This window comes from Serinus canaria, chromosome 4A, assembly GCF_022539315.1.
Source record: "Serinus canaria isolate serCan28SL12 chromosome 4A, serCan2020, whole genome shotgun sequence".
Taxonomy (NCBI): Eukaryota; Metazoa; Chordata; class Aves; order Passeriformes; family Fringillidae; genus Serinus; species Serinus canaria.
In genome coordinates, this window is record NC_066318.1 from 6,017,562 (window position 1) to 6,040,353 (window position 22,792).

The 22,792-nt window shown below is 51.4% G+C and overlaps 2 protein-coding genes across 4 annotated transcripts in view; one reads left to right on the top strand and one right to left on the bottom strand.

Moving 5' to 3' along the window:
• OPHN1 (oligophrenin 1) overlaps positions 1-13,635 on the top strand; it is a 50,162-nt gene extending 36,527 nt beyond the window's left edge. For 2 of the 3 annotated variants that reach the window (XM_030228799.2, XM_050974399.1), the window contains 10 exons: positions 726-810; positions 1,134-1,192; positions 2,557-2,662; positions 3,386-3,545; positions 7,170-7,317; positions 8,316-8,612; positions 9,278-9,443; positions 10,377-10,427; positions 11,140-11,190; positions 11,336-13,635. In XM_030228799.2, coding sequence (XP_030084659.1) covers positions 726-810; positions 1,134-1,192; positions 2,557-2,662; positions 3,386-3,545; positions 7,170-7,317; positions 8,316-8,612; positions 9,278-9,443; positions 10,377-10,427; positions 11,140-11,182 — 1,115 coding nt within the window. In that variant the 3' untranslated portion in view covers positions 11,183-11,190; positions 11,336-13,635. The remainder of the gene's footprint in view (positions 1-725; positions 811-1,133; positions 1,193-2,556; positions 2,663-3,385; positions 3,546-7,169; positions 7,318-8,315; positions 8,613-9,277; positions 9,444-10,376; positions 10,428-11,139; positions 11,191-11,335) is intronic. The other variant, XM_030228800.2, reaches the window with a different exon arrangement.
• A 3,381-nt stretch (positions 13,636-17,016) lies between these two features.
• Positions 17,017-22,792, bottom strand: part of AR (androgen receptor) — a 40,132-nt gene continuing 34,356 nt past the window's right edge. Inside the window, exon 8 of the mRNA XM_030228989.2 lies at positions 17,017-22,583. Within this exon, the coding sequence (XP_030084849.2) occupies positions 22,428-22,583 (156 nt within the window). The 3' untranslated portion in view covers positions 17,017-22,427. The remainder of the gene's footprint in view (positions 22,584-22,792) is intronic.

Below are 22,792 nucleotides of genomic sequence, written 5' to 3' on the forward strand. Positions count from 1 at the left end.
AACCACTTGCCACCCCTCTGCATATGAAAGCATAATGGAAAGTCCAACACCACAGAAATTATTGCTACAGCAGGATTTCATCTTTAACCACTCAAAGGAGATAACTATTTTTTTTTAGTCTCTAGTCCTATTTATTTTCAAAAATAAATCCTGCTGTTTATTTCTATAGTCCAGCTTCCCTCCATCCTACCACTACATCCTTCACTTCATGGCGCCACAGACGTGATGTGGTTTGTCGGGGGGGAGGCAGGACCAAATTGTATTTCCATGCTCCTGGGCCTTCCCTCAGCTCCCTCCTCTCTGTGCAGCAAGAGGGAACGCTTCCAGAATAGCCTTCAGGGGAGTAGCTGCAAATGAGAGATTTGAGCTGGCATTCAAATTACTTTGGATGTCAGAAAGCTTGTCTTGGACCTGTTGAAATCCGTTGTTTCTGCCAACCTTGGGAAAAAACAAACTGTAGAGAATATGCTCTCAGTGGCTTCTCAGCACTGCTTAAATTTTACCTTCTGCTTCCCTCTTTGTCCTCATTAGCACCACTCTCAGCCTCTCCAAAACCTTGACACTGGTGCTGTTTTTCTGCTTTTCCCAACCATGGAAATTAGGAGTTCTCTTTGTCTGCTGCTGTGGCTTCGTGTGTCTCAAGGGGAATTCCCCCCGCCAAGCAGACTGTTTGTTAGTAACCTCTAAATGAACTTTATTCTAAAACATTTTTATTCTCCTTGCAGATCCAAAATGCCCTGGGGATGTGGATCTCCAGAGTGGGGATTGGGACATCAAGACCATTACCAGCTCACTGAAGTTCTATCTCAGGTAGCACTGCAGGTCACACCCAAGGAGGCAAAGGGGACTGGGGCTGACCAAGATGAAAGCTGGAATGAGCTGTCAGATATTCACATCTGGCTGTTGAAAAGGGCAAAGTGACAAAGGCTTTGGGAAGAAGGATGATAAATATGGGTGTTGCAGAATCCCTCAGTCCTATGGGGAGGGCTCTTTCACTGATATTGACTGCAGAGGGAAATGTCACTGGGACTTGGTGGCACTGAGGGATGAGCCAGTTTGCCCATTGGTCCAAGATAGGTCACAAGGGGGTGACAATGCTCTGCAGAGCTAAGTTTTCTTTCTGGTTGTTGCAGGAACCTGTCTGAACCCGTCATGACCTACAAGCTCCACAAAGAGCTGGTCCTGGCTGCCAGTAAGTCCCACAGCTTCCCCACTGGTGGTCCCTGGCCCTGCTCTCCCCAGCCAGGGTCCATCAAAATCACTTGGCAGAGCTCTGCCAGCCCAGCTCTGTGGTGCCCCACTGCTTCAGCTGTAGAGAGAGCAGTGCTCTCTTCTCCAAGTGCTTTTCTGTGCAGGGGATGTGGTGGTGGATGTTTCCTTCCCTCCTTTACTCCTTCCCTCAGACAGGGTCTGTGGTCTCAGGGGGTCTGGAGAGCCAGAGGATGTCACTCACTTGAAAGCAGCACAAGTCTGCCACAAGAATTGTTTCCCTCTAGTATTGATATATTTATTTTACAACTGTGAGGGAATGGGATGTGCTGTTGCCCCCCAGATAAGTAGGTATTCCCTTTAGGTTGTGAAATTTGTCCTGGGATGTTGAAAACAGTCCATGGAAGGCATTTCTCTGCTGTAGCTGTTGGGATTGAGTCACAGTTGGGACTAACAGAGGTCAGCCAAGAAGCTGCTCTGTGGCTGTCACCTCGTTGTGGCCACTGCAGATAAGCTGTGGCAGCTGTGAGCCAGTGCCCTATGAGGGAGACAGGCATGCAGAGAGCATGATGAGGGTCATCACCCTCAGCATGGGAGTGCTGGCATTTGGAAATGTGTGGGATTAGAGCATCCCTCATCCCACTGTGCCTCCAGAAGTCACAGGGAGGCTGGGAGGGATGCCCACTTCTTCATGTATCCCTCTGGAGAATGAATAACACCCATTTTTCTTGGAACGGGAAATGTTCCACCTCTTGCTGAAGGTGGTCAAGCCCAGGATTTATTAGTTTCAGAGCTGGTTAAGCCCATGATGGCTGGGTGTGGGCAGGACATTTATCCCTTCCCTGCCCTCCTTCAGAAACTGGCACCATTGAGCTTCCCAGCCACCCAAACACTATTCTTTTCACACAGAGTATTTTATTGTTTCCTGATTATTTATTCGTCTAAGTGTGACCTCTTTGGGTCAGGGACTCAGGTTTATTCCCTGTAGGATATTTTTAGGTGCTGTTCAGTGTCAAAGCTCTCTGGGCTCATAGACTCCCAGAGGGAAGCTGTGTGCTGCCAGGTGTGTGGAACAAGGGTGTGAAGGGGAGGACCTGCCCATGCCCAGCCTCTTCTGGAGTGTGTCCTTGGGCTCCTTTTCAAGCTCCGTTTCTTCCTCTTTCCACTTCATATTGTTTCTGACAGTATTCATCCTGTTACTTTGAAATCTCACTTCCCTCTGCTCCCTTTTGCTCCCATGCTGCACAGGGAACAGCTTCCACAGGTTTCATTTGGCTTTATATTTCTCTGGTGTATTTAGTTTGAAAGTGTTGGGTACAAATTCTTCTTTGTGTTGCTGCTTTCCAGAGTCTGAGAACCTGGATTACAGGCTGGGAGCCATTCATGCACTGGTCTATAAACTGCCTGACAAGAACAGGGAGATGTTAGAACTCCTCATCCAGCACCTTGTCAAGTAAGCAGATATTTTCCTCTAAAACCAAAGAAAGGGGAATAATGGAATCAGCAGAATGAGCCTTTCAGGAAGGTCAAAAATTGCAAAATTTTACCCACCATAGTCCCCTTGGAAATTTCCATGTGGATTGCACAAAGTGGGTCACTATCCTTGCTGCCCTCTGCATGCTTCTCTTTCTGATGGTTCCTTCCACTCCCTTTCAGATATGCACAGAGCAGGAAATGATTTAAAAAATAAAATACTCTCTGAGAGCAGGGGCTGTAAACAGGCCCTCAGAAATTTATTGGAAACCACCATAATGTGCTCCCTGTAATCAGTTCTCATCCTTCAGAGGCAGGGAAAATTAAAGCCAGAAGTCAGTTCTGGATAAAAAGGACATAGGATTTAAATGATTCCTTTTGTGCATATGTTGTGCAGATAACTTTTGATTGCAGAGTTAAAGAGGAGCTGGGAGTGAGAAGAAATCAAATAAAGATGCTGTCAGCACGTTGCTCTCTCCAGCATCTGTCCGAGCCAAATGTGTGTGTCAGACCTAGAGCCATGTTTGTCACTGCTAGGAAACAAATTCTGAAACACAATGAAGAAAAATGAATTACTGATTCTTAGTGTATCCTGGGTTTTGTTTTTTTGTTGTTTTGGTTTTTTTCCTACTTGTAATAAGATCTGTTTGGAAAAAAAACAAACCAAACCAAACTCTGTTCCTCCTTCCCCTGCCCTCTGCAGCGTCTGTGAGCACAGCCGGGAGAATCTGATGTCACCGTCCAACATGGGGGTGATCTTTGGGCCCACCCTCATGCGAGCACAGGAGGACACCGTGGCAGCCATGATGAACATCAAGTTCCAAAACATCGTAGTCGAGATCCTGATAGAGCACTTTGGGAAGGTACGGGGCAGCCCCGGAGCAGCCTCGGAGCAGCTCCGGCTGCTCCAGCCTGCTCCTGCCGACTGTTGCTGTGGCAACACGGCAGCTCCGGCTCCTTCTGGAGTCTCCTTGGGCTGGCTTTATGTAACACTCTGCTCTGAAAGGCTTAAGGAGGAAGCAAAGAGTAGCAGGTGTGTGTTCCTCAAGGTTGCTGTTATCTGGTCCCAGAGGAAACGGCGAGTCTGGGCATTTTTGCCTGTTCTTTTTAAACAAGGGGAAGCTTTATTGAAAAAAAACCTATTGTATGACTGCACATTACAGGGCTTTACTCTTTCCTTTGCTAGACAGGAGCTAGGCCAGAGGAGAATTGGTTTTAATGGGCACAGTCCAAGATGAGACACTGCACAACTGTTAAATCAGTGGAAAAAACCTAGAGCAGAAAGTGTTGAATGGTTGATGAAAGTAATTCAGCTGTGGTTGCGTTCAGATACAGACACAGGGATGGTGTGGAGATGGAATGGGGAGTCTGAGGGGGGTGCTCCCTGGACTGAGGGGGAGTCTGAGGGAGCTGCTGTCTGGGGTGGAGCCTTCAGAGGCTGAGGCTGCTGCCCATGTCCCTGAGCCATTCTCTCACAGGACTGAGAGCCCTGGAGAGCCTCCAGTCTCATCTGCCCTCCATGGATCTGCACTGGGTATTCATATTTCAGCCTGAGCATCGCCCGTGTACCCAGCCAGGCTCTGGTTGCTGGGGTGGTGCTGAAGATGCACGTGCAGACAGCAGCTTTGTCATGTGGAGCTCTGCCTTTGGAGAGCAGAATGTTCCACTGTGTCTGTGCTCACACTTGCTCTGATACCCAACACCGGCTCAGGGGTGTCGGGTGGCTGGGGGATGACAAGAGCTGGGTGTTAATATTGAAAGCTGGAGCAGCCTTTGCATCCAGAGCAGCAGGTCCTGAGCAGGGAGCAGATTACTGCCCTGGTAACAGCCCTGGGTTCCAAGGAGTGAGTTGGGTCCTCCAGCTTTTCACAGCAGAGTACACAGTGTGCAAACCTCTCTTGTGGAGCTGTTCATTCAGGGATGCTGTTTGCTGTGAGGGGCTGGGGTAGCTCCCAGTGTGCAGGGCAGCACATGGGCAGGGGCAGGGGTCCCTTTGGAAAGGGAAGAGGCAGTCAAAGTTGGAACAGCAATGTTCTTGCAACAGTGATGTGGAGCCAGAGCAACTGTGGGGGGACCACGTCGGGGTGTGGGACCAGATGAGGGGGTGGGAGTTGGCTGTAATGCCAAGGATTGAAATGGGATGGAAGAGCTGAGACAGGCTTCTGAGAACCCAGAGCAGAAGTTCATGGAAACACCAGTCGATTCCTTTGTAGGCCTCTATGAACACTTGTAATAACTTCCCACAGAAAAACAGGAATTGGTTTTTGTCTGGGATCTCACATGCTCGCTCCAGATGAGGCTCTGTGCTCCCCTCCTTACAGCCTGCAGCAGAGTCTGAATCAACACACCCTGCCATCTCTGAGAGCTGGCATGACAGCTTTAATTAAGTTAGATGTCCTTTTGCTTGCTTTTAATTTCTCTAGCAATAAGGTTAAGTTAGTCACATTTATTGGATTGAGTTTATAAATTCAGCCTTGGAGCTGACAGAGTCTTCAGCTCACACATGAGCAAACAGCTCAGATGAGACTTGGAGGAAGAGGGGATGTGGGTTATATGGTGCAATCTGAAGACTCTGAGGACAGAGTAACTATTCATGAAGTGTTTGTGGATAATTGCTGTTTCCACAGCTCATGTTTCAATGCTGTGGTTAAATTAAATAGGTTGATTGTTCTGGAAACACCTTCTTCCCTGTACAAACCTCCTTAAGGTGAGGGTCTGTCAATATCTTTGTACATTTATGTTATTTAACTTGATTTTCAATTAGAAGTAAATCAGAGCCTGCACCCACCTCTTAAACACAGTCATTTGTGGTTGGTTTAGCTTGGGTTTCAGGTGTTGAAAGCAGTATTCTTTGGTACCTGTATAAGTGTCCATGGGGAGCTTAATGTTTCTTTTAAAAGCAGGATTGGATTCTGCTCAGAATAGAGCAGAATGAGGCTGGTATTTCCAAAAAACTTCCCTCCTACAGGCAATCCTTTGCTGATTTAATAATACACAAGTTGCTTTTAATTCATGTACTGCTATGTCACAGCAAGAGAGTACTCTAGTACTCCAAACCTTGTGTTTGGAGCAGGGAACATGTCTTGCCCCTGCCCAGGGCAGAGCCCAGCAGGCAGTGAGCCAGCACCTGCCCTGTGTCACCAAACCCTGTGTGGGGCTTTTTTCCCAGAGTGGGTGTGTAATCTTCCCTCACTGGAGATATTCCAGAACTGTCTGGACACAATCCTGTGCCATTTGCTCCTTAGGGAAACCTTGCTTGAGCGGGGAGGATGGACCAGATAACCCACTGTGGGCCCTTCCAGCCTGAACCATTCTGTGACTCTGTGTTGTTTCTCCTCTCCCCATGCTGATTGGGCCAGGCTGTTGGGAGCAAAGCCTGGCTCTGGCACATGGATTTATCCAGAGCCAGCCAGGCTGGGCCAGAGCAGCCTGACCGTGGGGTGTGAGGATCTGTCTGCCACTGCCTGCCCACCCCAGGCACACACTTGGGACCAAGAAATTTAAACCAGGGACATGTTTTCCTCTCCCATCCCCCATCTTGCTCTCCTAGCCCTGCTCTTTGGCCTGGAGAAGAAAGAATATATTTTTGGTTTGAATTACCAAAATGAGGCACTTAATCAAAGCAGAATGTTATACTTCTTCATGGTAAGATTTTTCTGGGTGATGCAATTAGGCTGTTTTTCCATACCGAAGTGTGGCCCAAGGGTGTGGTGACCCAGCATGCCAGTGGGGCTGGCACAGCTCTCCTCCTCTAGGCTGGAGCCAGGAAGGGTCCAGCTCCACATCTCCCAGGACAGGCAGTGCAGCCTCTGGGTTCAGCAGCTCAGGCCACCTCTCCATAGTAACTCAGGCTTTAAAGCCTGATAAAACTTTGATTAACATCCCTGGGAAGAACAGAGGAGCAGCTGCTTTGGGCCTTGATGGGGTGTTTCAGCTCTTCAGATGTATTTCTTTTTCAGCTCTTAAAAAAAGCCCTGACATAAATGAGAACCTCTCAATTAATCCCAACTAAATAGGTGCCACATGACCAGTGAGAAAAAGAGATAAAACTTCTCAGTAGCATTGCTTTTATGCCAGTATTTCATCCCAGGTAATTTCCTGGTGCCAAATGTGTCATTGTAAACCAAGAGCTGAAGGGTTTTAGTGTTAGATCTGGAACAATGCAGGGTTGGTTTGGGTGATTTGAGGATTGTATCTCTGTGACGATTGGAATCTTGGTGTTGGTCAGGAGCTGTCAGCTCCAAAGCCTCCCCCACCTGCTCCAGGGGAATTTGCTTCTACAAATTGTCTGTGTTTGTGATCTTCCTGCTGAGCTTCAGTGACAGTGTCAGTGGTGGGAATGGTGTCAGTGGTGAGAATGGTGTCAGTGGTGGGGACGGTGTCATTGGTGGCCACCATCACCCTCTGTGCTGGGCAGGGGCATCTGCAGGAGAGGTCAGGCAGCAGCCCCTTTGTGTCGGGTCACCTGAATGTGTCTCCCTTTGCAGATCTACTCTGGCCCCCCAGAAGACACAACAGCCCCCCCGGTCCCCCCACCCAGGGTGGCTGCCCGGCGGCACAAGCCCATCACCATCTCCAAGCGTCCCCTGAGGGAAAGACCTGTCTTCTTCAATGCCTCTGTGGAGGAGAGTGGAGGTCAGTCTGGCTGTTCCCTGATGCCTTACCTACTTCTCACCCCTCCTGCTTCCTGTAAAACCTTTCCAGGAGCAATGGGGGTAACAGCAGCAGGGCTGCACTTTCCAGGTCCTGGACATGGCAGGAAGTGAGGGCTGCTCAGAGAGAAAGGAAAGCTAAAAACACTCATACATTGGTTGCATCATGTCACAAGTCAGACTTTGTGGGATTTGGGCTTTTCTACTACCTGCTGCATGCTCCATTAGCTAAACTAAGGCTGGTTCTTAGCACAGGGGAGGCCCACAGGAGAGGTTTTGTGGCATCAGATGCAAAAAAACTGCATGGAGTGTTGGTGGGATGGTAGCCAGGGAGGGCTATGCTGCAGGAGGCCCAAGGAGGTCTCAAGCCAGCTCAGCTGCTGGCAGTTCCACATCCAGAGCAAGAACTCCAAAGAACTTTTTCAGGACGCAGTGAAGGTGTTTTCTAGACCATTATGATAATGTGAGAGTAGAACTCACACATTATGAGTGAGTTCAGCATTTCCTTCAGCATTTCCTTATAGTCAGCTGGATTAACAGCAAGGGGCACATCACCTTAAAATTATGTTTCTGCACCTGATTAGCTCTAGTCACTGCAGGCTGTGCCCTGATTCCACAGTCACCGAAGAGATGGAAAGTTGCTTTCTCCATTAGTTTTCAGAGCTCTGATGATGTTTAGGTATAAAGTGCACTTTGTGACACTGGCAGAACATGATTGATTCACATTGCTCTTTAAAATTCCCAGACTGCTAATGGAGTTGGGGCTGGCCTTGCATTTCAATGCTTCCTCGACCTGGGAGCAGAAGCATTTGTTCACCTTGGACTGCCCCAAGGCTGCCGGGAGCAGTGGGTCCATAGCAGAGCCCCTGCTTGCTCCTGGGTCTGCAGCACAGCACCAGGGGTGGCATGAGTGGCTTTTGGAGGCACTTCAAGTGCAGTGCACACCTAACCCCACGGCTCTCTGCCCTCTTGTCTCCACAGCAGAGAGGCTCAGCCAGACCCCCAATGGCGGCAGTGTGGAGGCCCCCAAGCCCCTGCTCCGCAGCCGCCTGCCCGCGCCCCGGCCGGGTGGAGATGAGCTGGGGCGTGCCCCTGCCGAGAGCCGGCCCCAGCCGCGCACTGAGCCCGAGCTGGGCAAGCTGGGGAAAGGGCTGCAGGATGGAGGGGCCAAGCCAGCTGGCAGGGCGGCCAATGGAGTGGTGACCAGCCCTGCCCTGAGGACCACCACGCTGCAGGCCAGGAGGCCAGCACCCCGGCCGGGCATCTGTGGCAGAGAGGGTGAGTGTGCGCTGGGGCCTGGCCAGAGCCAGGCAGGGCAAGCCCGAGGTGCCCAGTCAACCCTCCCTGGGCCAGGTGGTACCTCTCCCCCTGAGTCCTCTCGATGCAGTTCAGCAGGAGTGACTGGGAGACCAGAACAGCCTAAGGTGTGGGCACGAGTAAAGTCTGACACTCATTCCTTGTTGACTTGACTCTGAAAGACTTTGAAGGGTTAAGTAAATAGTAAGGTTGGCTGGATCTTGGGGAAGAAAAGAAGCCAGGGAGAGGACAGTGTCACTGTCCAGGATGAAAGCTCAGCTGCAGGAATCACCAGTTTGTGCTGTTCCTCTCCCATTCACAGAGCAGCATCGCTCAGGGTTTGGTTAAGAACACTTTTCATTCCCAGGAAATCAGCTTGACAGTCCGCAACTGCATTGAGTTTGTCCTTGCAGGTCCAGCTCCAGCCCCTGTTCCCAGTGCCAGGAAAGATTTTTCTGGGACCGGTAGTGTGGGAACTTCCTTTCCCAGGACTCTGTCCCTCTATTCTGGCTATTGGCCACTGTCAGTGAGAGAGTGCTGAGGCAGAGGGACAGAACTAAACCCATGGACCTGTTCAGTGCCCCTTCATAAATATCTGACCTCTGCCAGAGCTTCCTGATCAGTGTTTGTTATCTCCATCCCTGCAGGTGACTGTGACGGTGTCCCTAAGCCACGTTCCCATGGTGATAAGCCTGTGATAACGCGTCCCCCTGTGAGACCTCCGGATCCACCGTGCCGGACTCCCATCCCTCCAAAGCTGGAGCAGAGGCCAGATCTGATAGCAGGGACAGCAGAGGAGATGCCCTCATCTGTGTAAGCCAGCAACCCGTGGAGGGTGCTTGGTGCTGGTGGTGACACTTGGGGGCTCAGTGGCTGGAGCCTGTGGATGTCCCCTTGGCACTGGTGCAAGTGCAGGTTTGAACGTCACTTGGAAAGCTGAGCAGAGAGCATGGCCAGGGAGGGGAGTGGGACCACAGTGAAGGCAAACACGAAGCTTTGGAGCTGCTCAAGCACAGCCCCAGGGCTGAGCCTTGCCCCATCCCCTTCTCTGCTGTTCCTGGGTCGGTGGAGCTGAGCCTCTCCCTGCCTGCCCCCAGCAAACCTCTCAAATGGGACACTTTCTGGCGCAAGACATGATCCAGCTTGGATCTTCTTAAGAAAACTGGATGGAGTTCAGCTTCATCTCATCCTCAGACTTCTTTCAGATTTTAAGAGAGTCAGAAACCCTGCTGGCTTTAGTGGGAATTAACCTAAAGAAAACAAAAGGTGCCATGAGGGTGAGCTCTGTGCCAGAACTGCCTTAATTCCTTCTCTGGGATAATTTAACTTCTCTTTCTTGAGTATGGTTGGGAGCACATAAACACTGAAGGAAAGACCATAGAGGACATGGATGCACATAGGATTATAGGCAAGAGCACAGAAATAATGATGTGGCATGTGGTGCTATGTTTTAGTTGGTGTGGTGGTGTCTGATCAAAGGTTAGACTCCATGATCTTGGAGATGTTTCCCAGCCTAAATGATTCCATGATTCCATAGCTCTGTAAGCAGCCCAGCCAAAGCACTGGCAGGTGGTGTGCGGGTGGAGTGAGCACAGGAGCCCAGCTATGCCTTGGCACAAGAACTGTCAATTGAAGGTGATCTCTGCAGTTCTGCCAATGCCGCAGCTCATTCCCCTGGCACAGAGCAGATCTCATTAGCAAAATGCCAGGTCGAATCAGGAGAGACTTCTCCTGTTTTCTTTGCAGGGTGGCCTCTAGGACCAAGTTCTTTGAGACGGCATCCCGAAGAACAGGCAGGTAAGGCTGGCACGGGGAAGGTTCCATGTGGAGAGCAGCAGCCCTGCAGCACAGGGTGCTCCCTCTGAGGCAGAGCCAGCACAGACAGCCCCAGCCCCAGGCCTGCCTTGTCTTGTACTCACAAATAGCAGATGGGGCTCAGCTAAAATGCTGAAACTAAACAAAGAGCACAAAGCATAAAATGTGAGTCCAGATACAGACTTGATAAATTAAATCCGCCAAGCGAGAAACCTCCCTGTGGATCCCTGTTACCATGTGTGTGGATCTGTGTGGTGTAGTGCCCGTTGTACTCAGGCTTTGTGGGAAGATCAGGTCATGGGTGAAGTGATGAGGGCTGGTTAGGTCCCAGCAGCTGCCGAGAGCATGGCTGGTCCAGCACAGGGGGTATGCAGACAGGGAGCTAGGGGGTTATGGGGACAGTGTGGGCAAAGCCCTCAGCTCTGAGTGGCAGCAGGTGCCATTTGTGATAATATTTGTCCAACTAAGCCTCATTTCCTGCTTTGAAAAGCTGCCAATCTCTGCCCAAGAGAGAGCAGGTTTGTGTGTAAGTCTGAGAACTGCTGCTGCTGCTGGTACTGAGAGAAAACATTTGTGCTATTGCAAAATAGACCCTCCCTGCCCATTAACCCAGCCTCGAGGAGCTTGTGGAGCTGAGTTGGAGCTTGCTCCTTGCACTCATTTTTTCTCTATTCTTCTACTTCCTTTTAACCAGTTCTTCATCACCACAAGGCCGGATCCCAAGTGATGAGAGCTGAGGCTAAAGGTATGTGTTTATGACAACAAATCAGATAAACTGAAAGCAGACAAGACAAATCAGCATTTATGAGGTTGTGGGATTCCAGTGGTTCTGCCATTACTGGTGGGTTTGCACTTCTGCACAGAACATGAAGCTTGTTTTCTTCTTCCAGGCTTTGTAAGCACACCTCAGCCCAGCTGGACCCAGGAGACTTTCTGTGCTTGTGACCCAGGAGTCAGAGCTGAGCCTTGCCAGCCCCAGTGCCCTGGAGAGCAGCTATCTTACTGGACAATGATTTCCAAGCCACAAGTGGCTCAAGAAATTAGGAGAGGGAGACCACGATGGAGTGCAGGTCCTGCCCACACATCTGTGTTGAACTGTTCCCTGCCCTCCCACCTCTCCTCCCTCTCCTCTCCCGTGTGTGCCCTGCAGGTGACGGCAGCATGGGCAGGGCTGGGGGACACGGACCGCCTGTTCACCTGCTCACTTTCAGGAAACACGCCTTGAAAAGGGTGTTTGGACAGCACAAGGGCTGAGTCCCTCTGTTTGGGTGCAAGGGCAAAACAGCTGCAGTCCCCCCTTGCCCTGCCTGCCCTGAGAAGCTCCTTCCTTTGTGCTTGAGTCCCTCACTTGGTGAGTGTCAGCGTGTGGGACAGCTGTGCCTGCTAACGCTGCCCATGGTGACAAAAGCTGGGCAGGGATGGAGGAATCACTGTGCTCAGCTCTGGGGGATATCCCCTCATCTCTTTCTGGACATCCCTGGCCTGGGACACTACACTGACAGAGAGGCTTGGCCAGGGGCCGGAGCCATGGCCACAGCCTTGCCTGGGATCAGCTCTCAGGCAACACCCTCGGGTCAGCAGCCTCCAAGGGTGCAGCTGGGGGAAGGGAGCAGCAGGTGCTCCTCCTCTTCCTCCACTGCCTCCTCTTCCATGAGCCACACTCGCCCCAGATCCACTTCTCACAGGCCCACCAAGAAGTCTCCGTCCTGGGTGATTGTGGTGGCCAGCACAGAGGTGCTGAGGATCTGAAACTCACTGTTTGTAGGTCAAACCCATTGTTTGGTTTTTTTAAGAACTGCCCAGTTTCTTGTTTGCTTGTTTATTAATTTCCAGTACAAGATGCCCAGCCTGTCCCTCAGCCATGGCCCTGTGGATGATGCCCATTGGCCTGGGAGGTGTCCCTGGCCAGGACCTCTATAGCACTTAGAGGCTTGTCTGTTGCTCCAGCTGCCACCAGGGTCCAGCTCCAGGGCTGTGCATGGCAGAGAGCTACTTCCCTGCTTCCTCCATCTGCCCAAAGATGACTCCCTCCTTTTGAATGGTTTTCTTTAGGTGCTGAGAGAAACCAGTGGCCAAGCATTCCCACAGCTGCTTCCCAGGTGCTCCATTCCCTCGAGCATGGTGTCCTGCCTGGTGCAGGTCCTTCCCACCTCCTGGCACTTTGCCTCTGTGTGACCTCATGTCTCTTATTGCTGAATGACACGCAGCTCATGTGTGTCATGTCCATGGTGCTCTCACTCCCTTGGCTTCAGCAGTGCCCCAGCTTCTCCCTCCTTTAGGCCTGGCACATGAAAGTGGCTTTAAAACCAAACCAGCCCTGCAGCCCTGTGCTGTGGCAGTTGAGGCTGTGCCACATGCACTGGCAGGCCCTGGGGCTGTGCTGGGCCCCTCCTGCTGCAGCCCCTCACCAGGGGCTCAAGGAAAACGCACAGGGGTTCTGATCAGGGATCTCTGAACAGGAATGGAGCTGAAGCTGAAGCGAGCTGCTCTGACCAGCCTGGCAGTGGGGCCACCTGCCTGCAGCACATCACTCCCTGGCCCTGTTGGGGTCTTGGGCCTGTGGCTCCCACACAAAAGGCCGGCATTTCCCTACTGTCTTTCTTGCTTTGGGACACTGTTTGGGGACCCGTCAATCCTGTCAGTTTGGGAAGCTCCTTGGGTTGTGCTGATGCACGTGGCTCTGGAGGTGACATTCTGTGGGAGAAGTGGCTTGTCACATCCTCCTCCTGCTCGTGCCCACTGCCCAGCACAGGCCCCCAGGACAGAGCTGGGCTCCATGGGTAGGGAGAATCCAAGGGTGGCTGGATTGGTCTGAAGTATAAGCAGTGGGGAGAGGCAGCTTCTTGCAGACTATTTTGTGTCCTTTTAAAGTTCTGTGTCACTTGTATGTCTGTGCTGATTTTTTGCTGCACCTGTGGGTGCAGCTGAACACTGGGGACCAGCAGTTGGAGCAGTGGGGATGCTGGTTGTGCTGGCAGGGGGCTGTGGGGTCCAATTCCTGCTGCTGTGGGGCCCAATCCCTGCTGCTGTGAGCACAGTCCCTGCTGCCAGTGGCCCAGGAGTGACAGCTGGGAATGTGGGATCACCCTGTGCAGCATGGCAGCCCCCAGCATCAGCCCTGGAGCCATTGTGATGTGTACAAGCTTAGGTTACTGCAAGTGTTTATAAAGTTTCCATGAAGTGAAACAACTATCTCGGTGTGTTTTGTTCCTCTTCACCCTGCGCCCTGGTGCTGCCCCACTGCGGCCCTCTCTGCAGGCAGGCCCTGCTGTGGGGGCCCAGCTCTGTGCCTTGGGGAGGCCACACAGGGCTGTGTCCATGGGATTGGGAATGCCCTGGGCTCTGCATAGTTCCACTCTGGGTTTGCAGTCCCCAAAGCTAGTTTTCTGCATTTTTCATACTGGAGAAGCTGTCCCTGCCTATCCCTGAATATTCCTGCACTGCCACAGTGCCTGGACAGCGTCCTGTGCCGTGGGTCAAAGTTTTCCTGCAACCACCAATGGCTTCTTTCCATCTATCCAGCACCCTTTTCCACTCCTCACATCTGTTTTCCCCCCTGTTTTGACTCTGACATTGCACACCAGTGTTTGCTTTTCAGGCCTCTTGCTTTTCTTTAGCAGTGGGCCTTCTCCCAGGAGAGAACAGCTTCTCTCTCTGACACGGGAATCTCGCAGCCAGCTTTGGAGCCCGGATTTCTGGACAAGCCTGACAGAGGTGACCACTCCAGAGGGTGTTCCTGGGGGCCCAGGGACAGCCAAGCTGCCTCCACAACCACAAGAGTCCCCAGCTGGAGAAGGGGAGCGTTCCCACCCACACCCTGCTCAGGGCTGCTCGGTGTTTTCGGGATCCTCCTGCAATTATTGTGTGCAGGCCCTCGCCCACAGGCTCTTGGTGCAGCACAGGCCAGGTTTGTCAGCCCCGAGAGGTCTGTGCCAGGCCAGGTTTGCTAGGCCAGGTTTGCCAGCCCCGAGAGGTCTGTGCCATGCCCTGGCTCCAGGCCCAGGCAGCCAGAGCACTCCTGGGGCAGGCATGGACACAATGCACCAGAAGCAGCAGCTGGAGAGTTTTCTGCTTGTTTTTTCTGGCTTCTTGTTTCTCTCAAAAGTTTCCTTGTGGGTCTGTAACTTTTCCAGGACTGGATGCATTCAAAACAGCTACATTTGGGGAAATAAACTTTTTCCTTTCCTCACTAGGCCTTGTATGAAGTGATCCTGAACTGGAACGAGCATTGAGGCACTGCCCTAATAATCCTTGTCTGCCAACCCACAGGTGCCTGGCTTGCTTTTTTACAGAAAACATTTGGATTTAATATGAGCAAAAAAATTATTTTCCAGCACAAGTGAAACCTTTCAGGTTTTTATAGAGAGAAGATAACAAAACAAGCAGTTCCAAAGCTTGAGCCCAAGCCTCAGTGAGTTCTTCCCAGAGGAAGATCTGAAGAGGCCAAAGACTCTGCAGCAGACACATCTGTGTGTTAAATTTAGAATTGAAATATACTTAGTGGAACACTGACATCTGAAATTTATGTGCTACACAGAGAGCCATGAAGGCACCGAAATCCACCCACGTGGGATTCCTTAGAGGATCAGAGCCGTAGTTTTCAGCTCTGTAGTTCTCCCTGACCCATCCCACTGCACCATTACCCATCTGGATGCTCCGAGCTGGGATCAGCTCCCTGCACTGGGTGGGTTCCTGGCAGCCCTTAGCAGGTTTCTTGGACTGTACACATGGCTGTAAATCAGGTCGGGCCTCCAAAAAGTCCTGTGATTGGCTTAAACAATCAAATGCTTTGAACTACTAAAGGCCATAATGTTTTCCATTTTCTGTGTTTTCAGAAGTTTAAGAAGTGCTTTAACAGCCTCTGTCAGTGTCTCTAAGAGCTCCCACAAGGCAGAACTTCTGAAGATTCTTGAAATCTTGTATAAAATGGGCCATGTCCAAGAGGGCTCAGAGAGACAAGTCCCCACAAGCTCTATCCTCCCACAGCTCCATCCTTCCTCACTCTGTGTCCTGCACACCCCAGCTCCCTTCAGTGCCTTGGCCCCACAGGTTCTCCTGGTGGCGACCACACCATGCTGCCACACCATGCCACTCTGCCCACCCTGCTCCTATGGGATGGGACACGTGGCATGACAGGCAGGCCCTGTTTGCCCTCCCCTTGGCACCTGCCCACTGCTGGCAGAGGGAGGCAGCAGCAGTTTCGGGTAAGGAGCAAACCCCGGCGTTGGCTGGTGTCCCTTGTGTCAGGGCACTCGAGTCAGCGTGACCCCACTGAGGTCTGTGGCTGCCACTGGCCCATCCCGGCAGCATTGGCACAGCCCTGACACCATGGCGGCACACAGGGCTGTCTGCCAGCACAGCAGGGTCACAGTGCTGGCACTCCAAGACCCCCAGGGAGGGGAACTGCTGAAAGGACTTTTTGACAACTCGTCACTATTTTTGGAAACAGAACTTCTGTTTTAAAAACATCCCACTTTCTGCTATGAGGACAAGAACAAATAAATTACCTTAAAGCATGAGGCCATTTTGGGGTTTTCATGATGTTTCCATGTTTTCAGTTGTTTTCTTCTTCATGGTAACTGGACTTTTTCCTGTGAGCTTGGTGTGCTGTTCTGCCAGGGAGCCAAGGCATCTCTAAGGGCAGCTCTGGAGCCTGCTGGCATGCTCCTCACCCCCAGTGCTGGCATGGTGGCTGTCACCCTGCTGCCAGGCCCCACAGCTACAGCAGTTAGGAATGGTCAGGGAGGTCAGCAGAGCTCCCCTGTAACCTGTAGGTCCCAGTGAGCTGGGCAAGGGGGATGCAGGGTGTAGGATGTGGGATGCAGGATGTGCAGCAGAGGTGGCTGGAGCATAGTGAGGCAGAAGGAGTTGAGTGAGGTGAATTTTTCCTTCAGCTTCAGTTCTGACCCAGCAGCCCCAAGTTGTGGCCTCACTGTCCTCCCACAGACACTGTTCAAGCCACACGAGTTCAAGGCCGTAAGAGACTGAGGCCAGTGTAAGCCCAGGATGTGTAGCCACTGAGGGACCAAGTCCATCATCCCATGAGGTGCTGGACCAGTGGCTCCTGAATGTCCCTAGTGTCCAAGTGGCCATTTGGCAGGTGACACTGGGACTGACATGCTGGCAGGTACCCATCTGCCACACTAGCCTTGAGGAGCTGAGGCCTGCTCAGTGTCCATTAAGGGTGAATTTTGAAAATAACACAATAATTTTCACTGTGACTCAGAGCAAGGGATGGGATCAGGTTCCTTGTGGATGACAAACCCAAGGGTTTTTATTCTCTCAGCACACTGTTCTTCAGCTCACAGGGCACGGTGTGTGGACTGCTGCTGTGCAATTACACACCAGGCATTGCCAGCTATTTGTGGCCCAACGAGCTTTTTTTTTTTTCCCAAGCTCTTTGCTTTGTCTCAGTGAATCAAATCTTGGCCCTGGGCAGGATTCACATCTGTGCCTTGAATTAACAAGTGGCTGATAAGCGTCTTCTTTATTACTTGGAGAGCATAGGTCAATTTTATAAAGACGTTGCAGAAGAATGGATTTACAACTGTTCATAAAGATACCAAAACAATGACAAGAGCAGGAGGACACTGGCCTTTATTAGCTCCTTGCTTTGAGAAATACATTAATCAACTGAAATTCAATTTAAAAGACCCAAAGAGGAATATATGAAAGGATTAGCCAATTGATATGTAATTGAATTACGAGTTCAGACGTGATTAATAGTGAAATCTGAGTGTGAAAGAAAGCCTACAATGATCCAATGTACAGCCTCATCTACTGGCAAATGACCCACTGATTCCCAGCACCTTTGCTTGCTGGCAGCCATCACGCCCACAGCAATTTCATGCACAAAATCAACACAAAAGCCAAATGCAGGCAGAGGGTAGAGCTCCAGCAAACTGGATTCTGCATTTATTGGACTCAGAACAACAGCGGATTTTCAGGTTACAAAAAGAACTGAACACCAAGCGTGAGGGGCCACCCTGTGGCATGGCTGGGGGCTCACATGGGCCCAGGCATGACTGAAAGAGAAAGGAGAATTTTCATTTACCTGGGTGCCAGGCAGGCCCCTCTCTTTGGTTACACAAATAAACGTTCTTCAGTCCCACATGGGGACTTGTGAGTTGCAGTTGTCCCCATGGCATCCTACACTGTACCCCATTGGCCCCAGCAGCATCTGTCACCACAGTCCAGCCCCCATGGTACCAAAACACTCTGGGGCTCTCTCTTCCTTATCCAATGCATTCTGTTCCAATAAAAATAAAAAATAAAAATTAAAAAATTAAAAAAAAAAAAAAGAAAGGAAAACCAGCTGTGTCAGCAATCCATCTAATTCCTTCTCTGGGATAATTTACCCTCAGGTCATGCTATAATTTGGGCAAAGCACTGCAATTCCAAAATGGGCCAGACCAGGCTGTGTGCTCTGCACCTGCATCATGTGGTTTGTGGGGTCTCCAGGGTCACAGCCCCATGGAAATGGGACCAAGGTGTGCCCAGTACCATGCTCAGCCCTCACCTTGGAGCCAGGCCCCAGGAAAGAACCAGCATCATACCCCAAAGTCTCTTTGCTTTCCAAGGCTGCTGGCTCTTTTTCTTCTGGCAATGCTGTGGCATTGCCTTCTGTCTTTCTCTCAGCTCTGGTGGAAGGAGCAATTGCAGACTGGCCTTTGTTACTCCCAGGAACACAGCTGGGAGGCCCCCCCAGGCAAAAAGGCACCAGCAATGAGCTTTTTGGCTTATTACAAAGAAAGTAAAATATATCAAATAAAGAACTCTTATTATTACAGAAACATGTTAACAAAGAGAAACAGCATAAAATTGCCACAGAACACCAAATATCCAGCACAGAGAGCAGCTTTTATCCACTTGCTAAGGGTTTATGTGGGTGCAGAGATTGACTCTGTGAGTCACAAGCACAGCATCCCTCTGCTGCTGAAGGGAAGGAGCAGGCACCAGTGGGCAGAGGAGGCTCTGACCCATCTGAAGGGGCTGGGACACCCTACCTGCCCACAGCCCTCCCAGTGCCTACAGCCAGCCCTGGGCCTGCACACAGGTGGAACACAGACACTCTCTGTGACCCCAGCATTCTGCCCAAATCTGTGAGGACACTTTGTGCAAGTCAAAGAGGGAAGGAACAAGGGACACTCCATTGTTCCTCAAATGCAAACACTGTCCCTGTCTAACCTCAAGACACAGGAAGGCTGGAGAAGTGGATACCAACCCCAGCCTATGCCAGTGAGTGCTCTGTGCATGCCACAAAAAGGGGGACCTTTGCAAACTGGGCAACACCCAGACAGAAAAATAATTAAAAGTCTCCATTAAATTGGCACGTTCTGACTCATCTCCTGCAGAGCATCCAGTACCTCAGTGTGCAACCAGAGAGGACTCTTAGAGCACGTCACTAAATAGATATCTTTAGCAATAGAAAATGGGCCATGCCTTTATTTTATACAGAGATAGATAATTTTAGCATACATCATGTTATTGAAACATCCAGGGCAAGAGCTCAGCAAGGGGAGGGACACCACAGGGACTACAGTGCTGGCCAGTGGTGGGAGGTGACAGAGGGCAGCAGCTCTCAGGCTGGCTGGAAGGCAGGTGACACCTTGGGTACCCTCAGCATTCCCTACAGACCACAGGGACAACCCCATGGCCCAGAGCAAGGAGTGGTACTGCAGGGAGGGTTCTGCCCCAGCTTCACTTCCCTCACCGAGCACCCTGTTCCCTGAGCCAAGCACAAAGGGCCTCTTGGACATTATGGCAGTGGCATGTGGATGCTGCCAGCTCTCCAGACTCAACCACAGCCTCTCCAAGCAGAGAGCTGCTGTCCTGGCTCTTGCTCCTGCTGAGCTGAACTCCCTGCTGAGGCAAGGGGTGCTGGCAGGAGCCTGTCAGGCTCAGGTGGGCACAGGTTGGTGACACGTGCCCCGGGAATGCTGCATGCCATTGCACCATTTGATCTGTCTCACTGCTTCTGGCATGACACAGGGTGAAGAAGTGTCCCTCCTGCCCTCACTAAAGGCAGCATCCTTTATCCCACACCCTCTGTAATGCAATGGTGCCCATCCATGCACAAACACTGCTCCCAGGGAGATGCCAACATCTGTATCCCTTGTCCTCCATTTGCTGCCTTGGGCAGGAGCTGATGGGCTGAGCCATGACCCAGACTGAGCCAGCTCACAACCCCCCACACCTCTGAGATGAGCCAGAGCAGGGTCAGGGAATTCACAGGGGAACATGGAGATGGTTGGTCTTAGCCCAACTCGAGGGCTCAGCCAGCCCAAGGAGAGCCTCAGGGACAGCTTCTTTGGGACTGTGAACATGGTGAAATTCTCCTTGCTTTATTAAAGCAAAAGTAGACAAGAAAATGCAAAAGAAAACAAAAAGCATAAAGATAAATGGCAGGTGTTGGACTTTGGTATTTCTTAAAGCCTCTTCTTCCCCAGTTCCTGCAGCAGCTCATGAAAATCCACATGGAAACATTATTAATTCCCCCAGCAAATACACACAAGTGCTGCAAGTCCTGACTCCCACATTTCCTGTAATCATATTGCAAAAACCCAGCTTTTGAATTAACAAGTTGCAGAAGTTTACTGTGATAGTGAAGAGACAGAGAACATGACCTCCATGCCCCTGACTGCCCCTCTGTCCTTGGCTGGGGATACACAGGCAGAATCCTTCCCCTGCTCCCCCACTTCTCATTCACATGGGGCTCCCACCAGCAAAGCAGAGTGGGCAAATCCCTGTTAGGTTTGGCCTCTTTTAGTCTCCCAGCAGATGAACACCCAGCAGGACACTGCCACACTTGTTAACCAACCTAACCTTCCCTGACACGAGCCTGTGTGAAGCACGAAGCTCTCCCAAATTGCTGTTCCGAGTGCTTGGAGCCGGAGCTGATAACAGGAACTGGGAATCACCACTCATCTGCTCACTGAGCTCTGCTGTGAAAAGCCACGGAAATTTCCAGAAGACAGGGATGCACCAGCTGGAATTTTTTACTGGTTCATTTGCAAATATCTGTAGCTCACACCAGCACTGAAAATGCCAGCAGCCCCCTGGCATGGGGGGCCTCTGAGAGCAACAACCTGCTGGCTGCCAGCCAGAAAGTTCACTTATGGATTCTGTTGCTGCCTACATGAGAAGATTTCGGGAGGAGGAGCAGGATCAGAACCCTACCTGTCAGAGGAAGGAAAACCATTGCAAAGAAAGATCACCCCCTTCCATAGGAGCTTTTTCCACACTCCTTCTCATAATGAAAATCGCATCAAAAGGTTGAAAAGTATCAGGGAAATTGTTTGTTTTACTCCAAAAGTGTAAAGGAGCATCTGCACCATGACAGCATTTCCTGGAGAGCTGGGCACAGGGTGGGCACAGGGCTCCGGGTGGGCACAGGTTCTGGGTGTGCTCACTGCCCTGGGAGGGTGCAGAGTTTGCTGTTTGTCTGTGCCAGCACAAGAATCCCTCATAGATGTCTGGGTTGGTAATGCCAGGCCATGTCACAGCCCATGATGGCATGTGTGTGACCCTGGAACCAGCCTGTGTGTGTGCAGTAACTGACAGCCTGTCTAGGTTTGGGCAGGTGGTTTTGATGTACTCAGGATGTGCAGGAAGAGGGGAACTAAAACACCACAGAGCACACAGGCTTGGCTGCTGGGTGTCTGCTGGGGACAGGCTGGCTGTGTGGGGTGGTGCACATGGGATGGGGTGTGGGTGGTGTGGTGCATACAGGACCATGTACATGGGACAGTGAGTGCATGATGGTGTCCTCCTGGGCTGCAGTCAGCCACTGGCATCAGCAGGAGCTGTGTGTGCTGCTTCCAAGAGCAGGGGGTCTCTTGGTGCTTCCCTTGCAGCCCCTCAAAGAGCCATGGTGGCAGCAGCCAGTTCCCACAGCCACCTCTCCATGGACAGGATTCAGAGGAGTCCCATGGTCCCACAGGTCCCGTAAACCCTGGCCTTGGTCCTGGCTCCAGAACACTCATCTGCTGGCATTGGAAAAAAATAGCTGGGACGAAATATTTGGGACAAATGAAGGGAAAGAGCATAGTTGGAATCCCAGGTCTGCAGAGCCATGACAGGAGCAGAGCAGGTGTGGGGGCAGGGGCTGCAGGTGCCCAGGGGAGCCAGGCAGGTGTGAGGTCCGAGGGCATCAGGCACTTTCAGAGGTGGGTTCAGCTTTGTCAGGGAGCAGCAGCTGGCAAGGACAGGAATGTGACTGCTGAGCACCCAGGGGTCAGCAGGGCAGACAAGACCCAGCTGGACAGGCCATAGGAAAAACATCCCAGGTGGAAAACATGAGCCAGCCATCGTTGGGGGATTTCCAAGGTGATCTTCTTTGGCAGGCCTTGTGCTGCAGCCTGTCCACTCCATTGCTCGTGTCTCAGCAGTGCAGGCCGGTCCCAGGGCCAAGCTGACCAGAGCAGATCCCACAGTGGCTGTAGGGCCTGTGAACTCCTCAGCCACAAATTTGCCTTGTCTCCCAGCTCTGCTCTGCTTCTCTTCTGCAATGTTTGAACTTATCTGCTTCCCAGCACCATAGTGCAAACAAAACATCCAGAAGGAGGCTGGCAACATAACCCACATCCAAACACAGAGCTGCAACCTGCTTTGTGTTGTATTCTTTTTATAAAAATCACCCCAAACCCACCAACCACTGGCACTTCTGCTGTCCCATGGCCCTGGGCTGCTGGAGTCACAGTGACAAACAGAGAAGAATACTCAGACATGGTGCCACTGCCCTCACCAGTCCCTGTCCATCACCATGAGCAGATGGTGCCAGGCAGAGGTCGGCGCCAGGGGTTCAGTTCAAGGTACCCCAGGAAAATAGTAATCTCAGGAATCTCAGCAGGTCTGTCACTGCCTGTCCCCTTGGCCACCGCTGCAGAGGGATTCCCCAAGGCACTGCAGGACAGTAGTGCAGAAGTAACAGGCAGGAGATGGCTGAAATGGGGGTGGCAGCACGGGGGTCCCTCTGAAAGATCACTGTGCATGGAAGTAGATAGGCTTGACTTTTCCAGACAGGATCTTGGGAACCTGCACAGAGATGATCTCGGCCATCATTTCTGGGTAGTCCACGCTCACCATGTGCGCCTTGATTAGGAGATCAAATGTAAACTGATGCAGGTCCTTGGCAATCTGGGAAAGGAAGAGAGCTGGTTAAACAAGTCTCTGGGCAGAGCTTTCTCTGGGAAGATACATGACAAAGGTCCCACCTTCCCTGGGAAAGGGAAACTGGATGAGACTATCCAGTGCTCTCTCCAATTGCATCTGAACTCCTCCCAGGATGGGGAGGTTGTTCCAGGGAATGATCATTCTCACTGCGAAAAATTTATTTTCTAATATTG